This window comes from Juglans microcarpa x Juglans regia, chromosome 3S (genome assembly GCF_004785595.1).
Source record: "Juglans microcarpa x Juglans regia isolate MS1-56 chromosome 3S, Jm3101_v1.0, whole genome shotgun sequence".
NCBI lineage: Eukaryota > Viridiplantae > Streptophyta > Magnoliopsida > Fagales > Juglandaceae > Juglans > Juglans microcarpa x Juglans regia.
Genome location: NC_054599.1, coordinates 22,522,970 through 22,534,980, shown reverse-complemented (window position 1 = coordinate 22,534,980; position 12,011 = coordinate 22,522,970). Strand labels below are relative to the sequence as shown.

At 35.4% G+C, this 12,011-nt stretch overlaps 1 protein-coding gene across 1 annotated transcript; it reads left to right on the top strand.

Annotated features, from left to right (window-relative positions):
* The first annotated feature begins 630 nt into the window (after positions 1–630).
* Positions 631–2,356, top strand: LOC121257468 (expansin-A20-like). Its single transcript, XM_041158474.1, has 3 exons — positions 631–1,145; positions 1,291–1,609; positions 1,706–2,356. The coding sequence occupies exons 1-3, from the start codon at positions 1,013–1,015 to the stop codon at positions 2,010–2,012; spliced, it is 759 nt and encodes a 252-aa protein (XP_041014408.1). The 5' UTR covers positions 631–1,012; the 3' UTR covers positions 2,013–2,356.
* The last annotated feature ends 9,655 nt before the right edge of the window (positions 2,357–12,011 follow it).

Below are 12,011 nucleotides of genomic sequence, written 5' to 3'. Positions count from 1 at the left end.
TTTTCTGGCTATATAGACGTGGAACTTGGACCGGTACAAGTGATTGGAATTGTTAAAGCGCCGTTTATTGCATGTTTGGGATTGCGGACTGAGGTAGAAAATATAATTTATAAAAGAAATGTTTTTTTTAAATAGAAATGACATAAAATATTATTTAATTTTTTTAAAGATTATGACTTATATCGTTGAAGTTTTAAAATTGTAATTATCAAAAAATTTAAAAAAATTATAATAATTAAATTAGATGTGATGAATAAAATAAATTTAAAAAAATAAATAAATAAAAAGTCAAAAATGGGATATTATGACCATTGTATCATCCGCGTCAGAATTTCTACAACTGTACGGTCCCAGTAGGGCCCCTTTGGTTTTCTTCTCAAAAGGAGTGCTGGGACCAAAGCACATTGATCGTAAAAGAAATGGTTCCAGCCAGATAATAAAAATTAAAATAAATTAAGATGATGATTAACCCCCAAACAAAAATCTGGGGCTTAATATTAAAATTGAAAATACTGAAAATTTGTTTTAAATTAAGAGACTGATTTTGACTTGATTTGTTTTTTTACGAATTCTTCCCACCGATCTCGATTCCAGTCAAACGCAATCACCGGAAGAATGGGGAGAGAGAGAGAGAGAGAGAGAGAGGGGAAAAGCACATCCTTCTTACGTTGCATATTGAATAGACCAACAAGAAGTCCTTCATTTTTCGCTCTTCTGAAGCGCAAACGATGTGAACCAAGGACTCAGGCTCTTTGCCAAAGTTTTCTTTTTCTTTTTCAATGTTTCCTAGGCCAAGAGTCTGATTGTGTATGATCCGGTACTGGATGGGTTCGAAACCTTACCACCTTGTATAATTGTATTAAAAAAAAAAAAAAATCCTTCAGTGCACGAGATTAGGGTCATCATTCTCTACAAAAGGAAAAGGGAGGTGCTTTCTTCACCCTTGGGTTCGGGTACAAGCCCCAAAAGAAAAAGAACACTCAGCTTCGATCCCTGGGCCTAATCATCTTAAATGGGTGCTCTTCAAGCCACAGTTTTCTTCTTGATTCTATTGAAAGCACGCGACGTTACTGCAGCCGAGGATGATGAATGGAAGACTGCTACTGCAACATACTCCAAAGAAACAGACGGGTCGATCTTTACGGGTAGTTTCTCTTTCATTCTTCTTTTATTTTTCAGAGTTTCTCGAGTTAATTACTATCTTTACCAACATCGATGCTGCACGTTTACAAAAGATTCAAACTTTACTAGCAAAGCGATCGAGGGTTTACCATTTTAATGATGTTGCAGAAGGAGCTTGTGGTTATGGAGACCTCCACAAGACGAGTTATGGGAAGCACAGTGCTGGCCTGAGTACCATATTGTTCAACAGGGGGAGTTCTTGTGGGGCTTGCTATGAGCTGAGATGTGTTGACCACATATTGTGGTGCTTGCAGGGAAGCCCATCTGTTATTCTCACTGCTACAGATTTCTGCCCTCCCAATTACGGGCTCTCAGCCGATTATGGTGGCTGGTGCAATTTCCCCAAACAACACTTTGAAATGTCGGAGGCTGCATTTGCTGAAATTGCAGAGAGAAAAGCTGATAAAGTTCCAGTGCAGTACAGGAGGTAACTCATAAAAGATTCTTCATTTGTGGGTATATATATCTTGCAAATAAGGTAATTAAACATAAACATTGTTTGTGTCGAACTTAATTTGTGTAGGGTGAAGTGTGAAAGAAGGGGTGGGCTGAGATTCAGTCTCAGTGGAAATTCACGCTTCTTTCAAGTTCTTGTCACCAATGTAGGTTTGGATGGTGAAGTTGTTGCTGTGAAAGTGAAGGGATCAAGAACGGGATGGATACCTATGGGAAGAAATTGGGGACAAAACTGGCAATGCAATATCAATCTCAAAGGACAGCCTATATCTTTTGAGGTGACCGCCAGCAGCGGAAGAACACTCGCATCCTATGCTGTTGCTCCAGCAAATTGGCAGTTCGGACAGACATTTGAAGGGAAACAATTCAAGTAGTAATCTTCATTCTTCATTCTTCATTTCTAGAATGTGGGTTGCATCTTGAAACTTTTCAAGTCTTGATCATGATCAGTTCATCAGAATGGAGGATCCAAGCACATTTTTACAGATGATAGCCACATATATGCATCTCTAGTCACCGATCAAAGTTTCCAGCTATCCTACAAAGAGTCGTATGGTCAAAATCTGAGTTGAAAGTTGTGAAGAAAGTTGAAAAAATTGGAATACGAGGTCCCCCTTTTTGTCTCCTTATGATACAGTGATCAGAAAAGCAGGATTGTAGGTGGAATGTGCAATTATTAGAAGTAACAGTGAATACACAATACCATGATTTTTTTACAGGAACTCCTCGATCAGCTTTACAAATTAGGTTGTCCTTCGAGATGATTCGCTCAATACTTAGATTCTACAAGGAAAAACTATCCAATAAACATAGGGTGCGGCTACTATGCCGCCATTTTGGTACGCCAGCGTAAATTTTTTTTTTTTTCTTTTTATATTTTTTTAATATATTTAAATACATTTAAAAAATAAAAAAAATACACCAATATACTTAAAATCATTTCCTTAATTATTAAGTAAAAAAAAAAAAAAAAAATTTGACCTGCGGTCAAATGGAGGTGTCAAGTTAGAGAGACAAAGTAGACTTTCTCATAAACATAAGAGCATTAGCATTGTTCGCATCTTCAAAATAATATATTTTAAAAATTGATTTTGCATATATAAAAAAAAAAATTCACATCAGATTATGTATTTTTTAACCAAATAATAAAAAAATATTATTATTCATTATTTTTATTAGTTTTTTAAATTATTATTTTTATATATTTTACAATTAGCACAATGTGCTCAAAAATATCAATTCCATATATCTAAATATTACTAATTTCATATATCAAAATGAGCAATTTTATCAATAAATATTAATATGTATTAAAAAAACACTTTGTATCATCAACTTAATACAAATTTCACAAAGTTGATTTTAATGGGTATGAGAGAGAAAAACAGAAAAATAATGTTTGGAGAGTAAAGAAACATTGTTCATAGCTATGCAAAATTTTGAAAATGTATAATCCAATGTAGACCAATTTAGAGAGATATTATGTAAATATGAAGATGAATATGAAAATACATAAGCCATTGCCAATGCTCTAAAGAGAAAGAGAGCGAGTGTTTCTTGTTGTGGAGTGTACGCCAATTTTCTCTACAACTAACATTTGAGAGACATCGTTTGTTTTTGTAAATAAGATGAGATGAAATGAGTTGAGATGAAAGTTGAAGTTAAGTAAAATATTGTTAGAATATTATTTTTTAATATTATTATTATTTTGAGATTTTAAAAAATTGAATTGTTTATTATATTTTATGTAAAATTTTAAAAAAATTATAATGATTAGATGATATGAGTTGAATGGACTTTTGTATCAAATCGGGGCTTAGAATGTGAAAGTTCTGCCTTTCTATTTGAAAAAAAATATGATCTACTATTAAAAAAATAATAATTTTTTCACTTGAGTTTCATTTATCAATTTTTTTTAAAGAGACTGTGTAAAATTTACACATCTTATAACTGTAAGTAACATTTTTCTTTTTAGAATTCGAAGAAAAATAAAAATCTAAGAGTGATTTGAATGTCTTGCGTATATCTCTCCCATTCTTGAACTTTAGGAAATATCTATCCTATAAGTGGATTAGTTGGCCAAAATTCCTAATTGGGAATCTTTGCTGCATGACTAAAATTGACATGCGGATAAAATGAATTACAATTTTTATAAATTTTCTGTTCAATTGAATCAAAGAATTTGAAGAGAGATAGATATGATATTAAAGTGGTAAATGGAGGGGCGCCCACGTGGAGCTGACCCCATCATCTCCTATGTGTAATGCATGACTTTATGTTATTTGCTTGTAATTAAAGGCCATGCGTTATTACCATTTTAATAGCAATTGAATGTGCCTTTAAGGCCAGCCGTGTGGGGTGGGCTATATGTAATCCCCTCAATTAGTTTTTTGCATCATCTGAAAACACAATGCTCTCTCTCATTTTGTTCTCTCTAGAAATAGTATTTAGGCCATGGATGTGTTGAGTATTACTCTAGTCTATTCTACGTAGTTCACTTCACTACTAAGAGAATACGCTTGAGGTTTGTTAAACTGGATAAACTTGTGGAGCAACTTAGTAAACTGTGCTTGAAGTATTTTCCATTGTGCTTTCTAACATTAACATCCGAGCATATTTTTAAGTTGTTGCTGGTTTATATTTTTTTATTTGCGTATGCATGAAATCATGGTGTCATTTTTTGTTGTCCTCTATTTTCTAAAATCCAAAGCCGTTCAATGTGCGCAACAATGGTGTGGTGCTGCTACAGTTTTTTTAAAATATTTTTGAGCCACCATGGGCAGCAAGGTGCTGCGTGCACACTGGTGCAGCAGGGCATCGAGGTATTGTAGCACCACAAGGTGCTATGAGAACCATCGCGAGGTGCTGGGCTCACCTCATTGGTGCAGCGTTCACCAAGCAAGGTGTAGCGCAACAGCAGTAGTGCAGAGCGCACGTGGTGCTGCGCGTACCATGGTGGCACTGTAAGCACACTGAGGTGCTGCGCCCACCAGTGAGATGGTGCGGCACCACCCGAATGCTTGGAGTAAATAATTTTTGGCGGAGGAAGCGGTTGAGGCTTCTTGCGGTGGTCTCTAGTGGTTGATGGGTTCCTGCTATGTAAGGACTACTGTTCACGTGAACAGTAGCCATCTGAGGAAGAAGATAAGTTTTTAAGTCATCTGGGCTTATTTTTTGATTGAGCTTGGGCCTTTTGGCCCATTTGTTTAAAAAATAAAAAATAAAATGGGATGGACGTTTTTTTTTTTTTTTGTCCCAACACTATTGAAGCACATATTTTTTAATAAGAAAAAAAAATGCCACACATTTAGGTTTGAACCCAGGACCACCTACTAAACCAAGGAGCTGGGCACACCACTAGGTTGTGAGTTATCTTTGGTTTAGGTGAGGGTTTTTAATTTTTTTTTTTTTGGCATGATTTAATATATGCTTATATATATCTTTATTATCATATTACATGTGATCTTTTATTTAATGTTTTAGATTAAATGTGATTACATTTGAAGATATGGTTATATTCATGGTATTTTTTTATTCTATAATGTTATATTACACGTGATTTTTTTAATATTTTATATTAAATGTGATTACATGTATGTGTGAATTGAACATGTTGATATGTGATTATTATATCATCTATGAATGTTAGGTTTGAATGTTTAGACATTAACCTTGATTTCTTTTAGTGATAAAATAGAAAATTTCCACTAAGTAGTCATAATTAATATTATCAATGTAATAATAGGTTGAAAGAATTGTAGTGGTCCCAATAAGAATTGTAAATACACTATATAGTCAAAAGACTACGGTGGCCCTAGTAAGAACTGTAAATGCACTGTATAGCCAAAAGACTACAGTGGCCCCAGTAAGAACTGTAAATACATTGATGGAACAAAAAAAAATGGACTGTAACGGTTTTAAAAGAACCATCTTTGTAGACTGACTCAATAGGTTGCCGTAGTCTAAGTAGTTATCCATATAAACTGGCCCAACAAGTTGTTGTAGTCTGAGTAACTGTCCTTATAGACTGGCCTAAAAGGTTATTGCGGTTTTAGTAGGTTATGTCTTTACATGTGACTAGGGCTAGATGACTACTTGAGATAGTAGGAGTATGGTTGAGATTCAAGTGGATTTGAACTCCCATATATTTTTTAAATTTGCTCAAAAATTAGATTAGAAATTAATAATTGGACATTGTGGTGTAAGAGATGATTATGAACCTTAGCAATTTTTCGATCTTGCGACATGTTTGTATTATTTTTTTCTAACTTGGATGGACACGGCAGATTTATTAGGTGTGTGTAATATCCACTTTTTGCGTATTGTAAGGAAATGACATCCAAGAATATAGTTGCCGATTTAAACAAAAATGAGAAATTGGATGAGGAAAACTACGACATTTGGCATCGAAAGATCCAATATGTCTTACACCCGAGGAAGGGGACTCGACCAACATAAGATAAATCATTTAGCCTGTGTTGTATGGGCTAAGAAGAATCGGTGTGCGTGCATAATCATGTTAAGCAGCATGCACAATAATCTCATGTGTGAGTTCAAAACCTATAACACTGCCCAAAGCATGTGGTAAGTTTTAAAGATGAAGTTTGGGAGAACTTCAGCCACGAGGTTATGTGGATTAATCATGAGGTTTGACTCCTATAAGATGTGCTCTGACCACACAATGAAGTAACATCTTAGGGCTATGTTGACCATGATCCACGAACTTAGAACGGCAGAAAACAACTTGACAGATGAACAACAAGTCCAGGCAGTGATACGATCACTACCGAATTTTTTGGAGAATATGAGCCAGAATTTGACACATAGTGAGAATATTAAAGACTTTGATGATGTCTTGCGTCACTTGGAGTTGGAAGCTGAGCGCCTAGAGGCTATTAAGCCCAAACATTCGGCCTATATGGTTGAGTCTGGTTCGCGCAAGGCATCTAAGCCTAAGCGTAAGAAGTCCAAGATAGAGGTAGCTGCTGGAAAAGTTAAAAAAATGTCAGGAACTTCTCAGCGCAGTAAGAGGAGAAAGAGCGGAAAGAACAAGTCAAAATTAGAGTGCTTCAACTATAGAAAGAAATGCCACTTCGCTCGTGCTTGCATGGAGCCGAAGAAGGTACACTCTAACTTTTCTTGTATTATTTTTGTAACTAGCCACGTGATAGTTGTTCATTCCTATTCTGTGTGGACTGTTGATTCAGGAGCAATCAAACACATGATAGAATGAGATCGAGTTGGTTTTGTGGAGTATTGTCGGATTTCAGCTGAGAATCGTGATATCAAGGTGGGGAATAGAGCTAGTGTGGAGGTGCTGGGACTTGGTACCTACAAGCTGGACTTGTGGGGTGGTCGCACTCTATTTCTCCATGATGTGCTATACGCTCCAAATATCCGACGAAACTTATTTTCTTTAGTTACTTTATTAAGACTTAGTTTTTGAATTGCATTTGAAAACAATGGTGTTTCCTTTTATCTGGGCAATGTATTTTATGATTTTTTTTTATCATACGGCTTTATGATATTGGATTTGGATTATTCAAATATGAATGAGTCTATTGCTTTTCTTTCTGCATATGATAATTTGGATTCATATAAATGACATACTAGGCTTGGCCATATAGGGCAAGATAGAATGACTCGGTTAACTAGAGAATGTATGATAGGAAATCTCGCTAAGGTCATCTTGCTCACATGTGAACATTGTCTTATGAGAAAAACCAAGAGAAAATTGTTTGGAAAAGTCACTAGGGCATCTTTTTCATTACAATTAGTCCACTTAGACATTTGTGGCCCAATGATTGTGAGGGTAAGACACGAAGGTGTTTACTTCATCACATTTATAGATGATTTTTTACGTTATGGACATGTCTACTTAATTTCCCATAAGTCTGAAGCATTGGAGTGCTTTAGGCGATATCTCAGAATAGTTGAGAATTAACTAGACAAGAGCTTAAAAATTTTAAGAACCGACCGAAGATGAGAATATCTCTCTGAGCAATTTAAAAGGTTCTGTGATGAAAGATGAATCAAAATACGGTTGACGATGCCAAGTACGCTACAGCAAAATAGCGTGGTAGAAAGGAGAAATCAAACACTGCTTGAGATGGTTAGACCGATGACGGCGCAAGCAAACCTACCAATTTCTTTTTGGGGGGATATATTGTTGATTGATGCCTATATTCTTAACCGAGTGCCTTCCAAATCAGTATCTTCTACTTTATATGAACTATGGACCGACGAGAAACCCAATTTGAGTAACTTGCGGCCATGGAGTTTAACGGGTTTTGTTCACGATGTTTCTCATAAATATGGGAAGTTAGACCTTAGGAAAGAAGTGTATCTTTATAAGGTACTCAGAATACTCAAAAGGCTATGTGCTAATAGGTGAACAATCTGATGGAACTATTACTGAGATTGAGTCACGAGATGTAGATTTCATTGAGGATGAGTTTCCAAGTAAGGGTGAGGTTGATAGGAATTTGGAACTCCATGGGATTGTGGGTCAAGAGGAAGGCGCTCCAGAAGGTTTAGTTGAGAATGAGGAAGAAATTCCTCAAGCTCCTACAAATTGTGAAAGTGACTTGTCTCTGAGTAGGAGCACACAATTTGTATATGAACTACAACAGCCTCAACCGTGTAGAAGTAGGCGTGAAAGTGTTCCTCGTCGTCGTTTTGAGATTGAAGGGGAAGCTTTTATGGTAGTTTCGCAAGATGATGATGAGCCTAGAACAATTCAAGAGGCTATCTCGTCTTCTACTAAAGATGAATGGATGAAAGCACTAAAAGATGAGATAGAGTCTATGAGGATAAATCAAGTCTGAGATCTGGTAGATCTACCGTCAAGGCGCAAGGCTATTGGGAACAAATGTGTTCTAAAGGTCAAGCGCAAGTCGGATGAATCAATAGAAAGGTACAAAACTCGCTTAGTGGTGAAATGGTATACCCAACAAGAGTGTATAGACTATGAGAAAACTTTTTCCCCAGTGGTGAGGTTTGCCTCAATTCGCCTGATTCTAGTTATAGTAGCATACATGGATTTGGAACTCCACCAGATGGAATTTAAGACAACATTTCTCGATGGAAAACTAGATGAGAAGCTCTATATGGATCAACCCACGAGCTTTGTGATCAAAGTCAAGAGTGCAAAGTGTGCAAGCTCAAACGATTTATATATGGCCTAAAACAATCATCTAGACAATGATATCTCAAATTCTATCGAGCCATTGTCTCGAATGGGTTTACGATGACCACGGAGGACCATTATGTATATGTCAAAAGGTCGAAGAATAGTTTCATTATGTTGTTATTATATATTGACGACATACTACTGGTTGGAAATAATAAAGGGTTGATAGTCGTCACAAAAGAATAGTTATTCTTCAATTTTGAGATGAAGGATATGGGCAAGACATAATATATTTTGGGAGTTAAGATCTACAGAGATCGCTCAAAGAAACTTTTATGTTTGTCCCAATGGACTTACATTAGGAAAGTTCTCGAGCGCTTCCAAATGAGTGAATGTAAACCCAATGACACCCCTATTACGAGAATCGGGAACTTGTCCAAAGAGTTTTGTCCTAAGACTCAAAGAGAAATGAAAAAGATGGTTCGTGTCCCTTATGCTAATGTTGTGGGTATCCTGATGTATGCAATGATGCGTACTCGGCCAGACATATGCTATGCAGTTAGTTTGGTGAGTAGGTTCCAATCTAACCCCGTACTAGCTCACTAGAAAACAGTCAAGAGGATTATGAGATATCTCAAGGAAACTGCGGACTATATATTGTGCTATCAAGGTTCGGATTTGCTGCTGAGAGGTTAAAGCGATGCTGATTAGGGAAGTGATCTAGACGAGCGCAAATCAACTACTGGGTATGTCTTTTTGTTAAACAATGACGCCATTACATGGATCAGTAAGAAACAACCCTGTATAGTCTTATCCACCATGGAGATGGAATACATAGCTTGTTCAGTAGCAGTTCAATAAGTTGTTTGGTTACGGAGATTCCTCAAGTATTTAGACATTGACACGAATACTTCAGATCTAGTGACGATATTTTGCAATAGCATGGCAGCTCTCACATATGCTAAGGACTCAAAGTATCATGAAAGAACCAAACACATATATATCAGATATCAGATATCACTACACTAGAGACATGATAGTGGAAAAGGAAGTGGTTCCGAAATACCTTTCTATGAGTTGCATAGTTACTGATCCCTTAACAAAGCCTATAGTAAGAGATGCTTTTTAGGCTCATATTAGGAATTTAGGACTGCGTAGATTGTAAATGTAATTTGTGTTTCAAGTGACATTGACATTGAGATGTAACCTTTTATTTGAGATATTAATATAATATGATTCAGTTCTTATCTTTGTCGTATTGTTTTTCTAATACACACACAAAAGATATGTCAACAGACTTAGATTGGCTCACTCACAAGAGCGATTGCCTCTAGCACTAGGGTAGCATGTAGAGATGAGATATTGTGTTCCTAGGTAATTGTCCAAAGAGGTAAGTTGGTTGACACAAATCTACGTCACTTTAGTGGGAGCTAAGATGAGGTCTATTGGGAGGACTATGCATGAGTTACCCCACCATCCATGTAGCATGTGGTTAGTCAGATGCGATATTCTTTTTGATGCCTTAGAGGCAAGCAAATGGAGGAGCTCATGTTAGATGCTTAAGAAGTGGCTAGACTAAGATCTGTACGGTGTTGATATAGACATATGCTATTTAAGAAAGAGAAATCTACTGTAGCATGTATTCATACTATATATGCTTATTCGACCAAATGAGAAAGTGAGTAAATGGTTATTTTCTTTCTTATTGTGCGAGTCTCATATTTTTTAAGTGTCATTTATTTATTTTTGACTATGTTATAAGATAGAGGTTGTGATGTTTGCTATTTTAGCATGCTGTCTATGGTCATGATTGATACGGTCTAAAGAGGCATTGCTGAGAAAGTGGTTCAATCAAAGTTGAATGATATGAGGGCAAATGGAAGTCTATTCGACATCGTATCCTTAATTGTGTTTACCGACGTTGAACTATGACACTATACATTGGTAGCGACTAAGGTTGTGAACACATTAAAATGATTTGGAGGTAGTAAATTATTATTTTGAGTTTTTTAAACTCAAGATGGTTTGAAAATGCTTGATCTGATACGATCGAATAAGTCTAGAACATGACAAGACATATTAGAGATGTTACTATACAGGTCTTCTCAGGGAGATATTTGGTATAGTACTCCCACCTTTCTTGTATAAATGTGCTTGGTGGTTGCATAGCTTATTTACTTGTATGAACGAGATTGAGAACATTAGAGAGATGTAGACCTAGGGTCATGCCCACTGTGTGCGAGTGGAAGATGTTAAATGGAGGGGCGCCCACGTGGGGCTGACCCCTCCTCTCCTGTGTGTAACGCATGGCTTTTACCATTTAAATGGCAATTCAAGACTAACATTTAAAGCTAGCCGTGTGGGATGAGCTATATATAACCCCTCTCAATTAGTTTTTTGCATCATTCGAAAACACAAAACTCTCTCTTCTTTTGTTCTATCTTAAAATAGTATTTAGGTTGTGGATGTATTGTGTATTATTCTAATCTATACTACGTAGTACACTCTGCCACTAAGATGAGACGCTTGAGGTTTGCTAAATTGGATAAACTTGTAGAGCAACTTAGTAAGTTGTGCTTGAAGTATTTTCCACTGTGCTTTCTAACATAAAGAATTATGTACATCGTCTTATATCACTCAATCCTTCTATGTGATGATGTGATCTTGCTCATCAAATATCACAATAATTCTTATTTTCAACGCAAAATTTTAATAAGAGAGAGATGATAGTATGATTTAATAATTTTTAATATAATTTTTCATGTGATAAATAATATTATAATAACTACGTGTTCATACTATTAATTTATGAGAAAGAAGTGCTAGATTTACCTATAGATCTTGTAGATTAACTTATACAATTATATTACTTAATGCAATTGATCAATTTTTTGATAAAAAATATTTTACAATTTAATGTATCGTATTAAAAGATATATTAATATAAATTTATTTTTGTTAGATTTTTATCTCTACCAAACATTTTATCCTAAAAGAAAAAATGAAAAAAGGTCGGTGCATGGTTTAAGGATACCTTTAGTTGAGTAGTGCTATATATATATATTTATAATTTTATAATCATTTTATTTATTTATTTTTAAATTTTAAACCTTATAATTTTTAGTATCTCAATCACTGAGACATTAATATGTATTATTACATAAATAAAAATTATAAATATATTTTATTACGTAATTCGATAATGATAAATTTATTATTTTTTACCATTTCTTTACTATTT

What these genes read in the sequence shown, in the direction of transcription:
- LOC121257468 (XM_041158474.1), top strand. Translation starts at nt 1,013, where the DNA reads ATGGGTGCTCTTCAAGCCACAGTTTTCTTCTTGATTCTATTGAAAGCA. An exon ending in AGACGGGTCGATCTTTACGG is followed by an intron (nt 1,146 to 1,290) that starts GTAGTTTCTCTT and finishes ATGATGTTGCAG; the next exon opens with AAGGAGCTTGTGGTTATGGA. An exon ending in GTTCCAGTGCAGTACAGGAG is followed by an intron (nt 1,610 to 1,705) that starts GTAACTCATAAA and finishes TAATTTGTGTAG; the next exon opens with GGTGAAGTGTGAAAGAAGGG.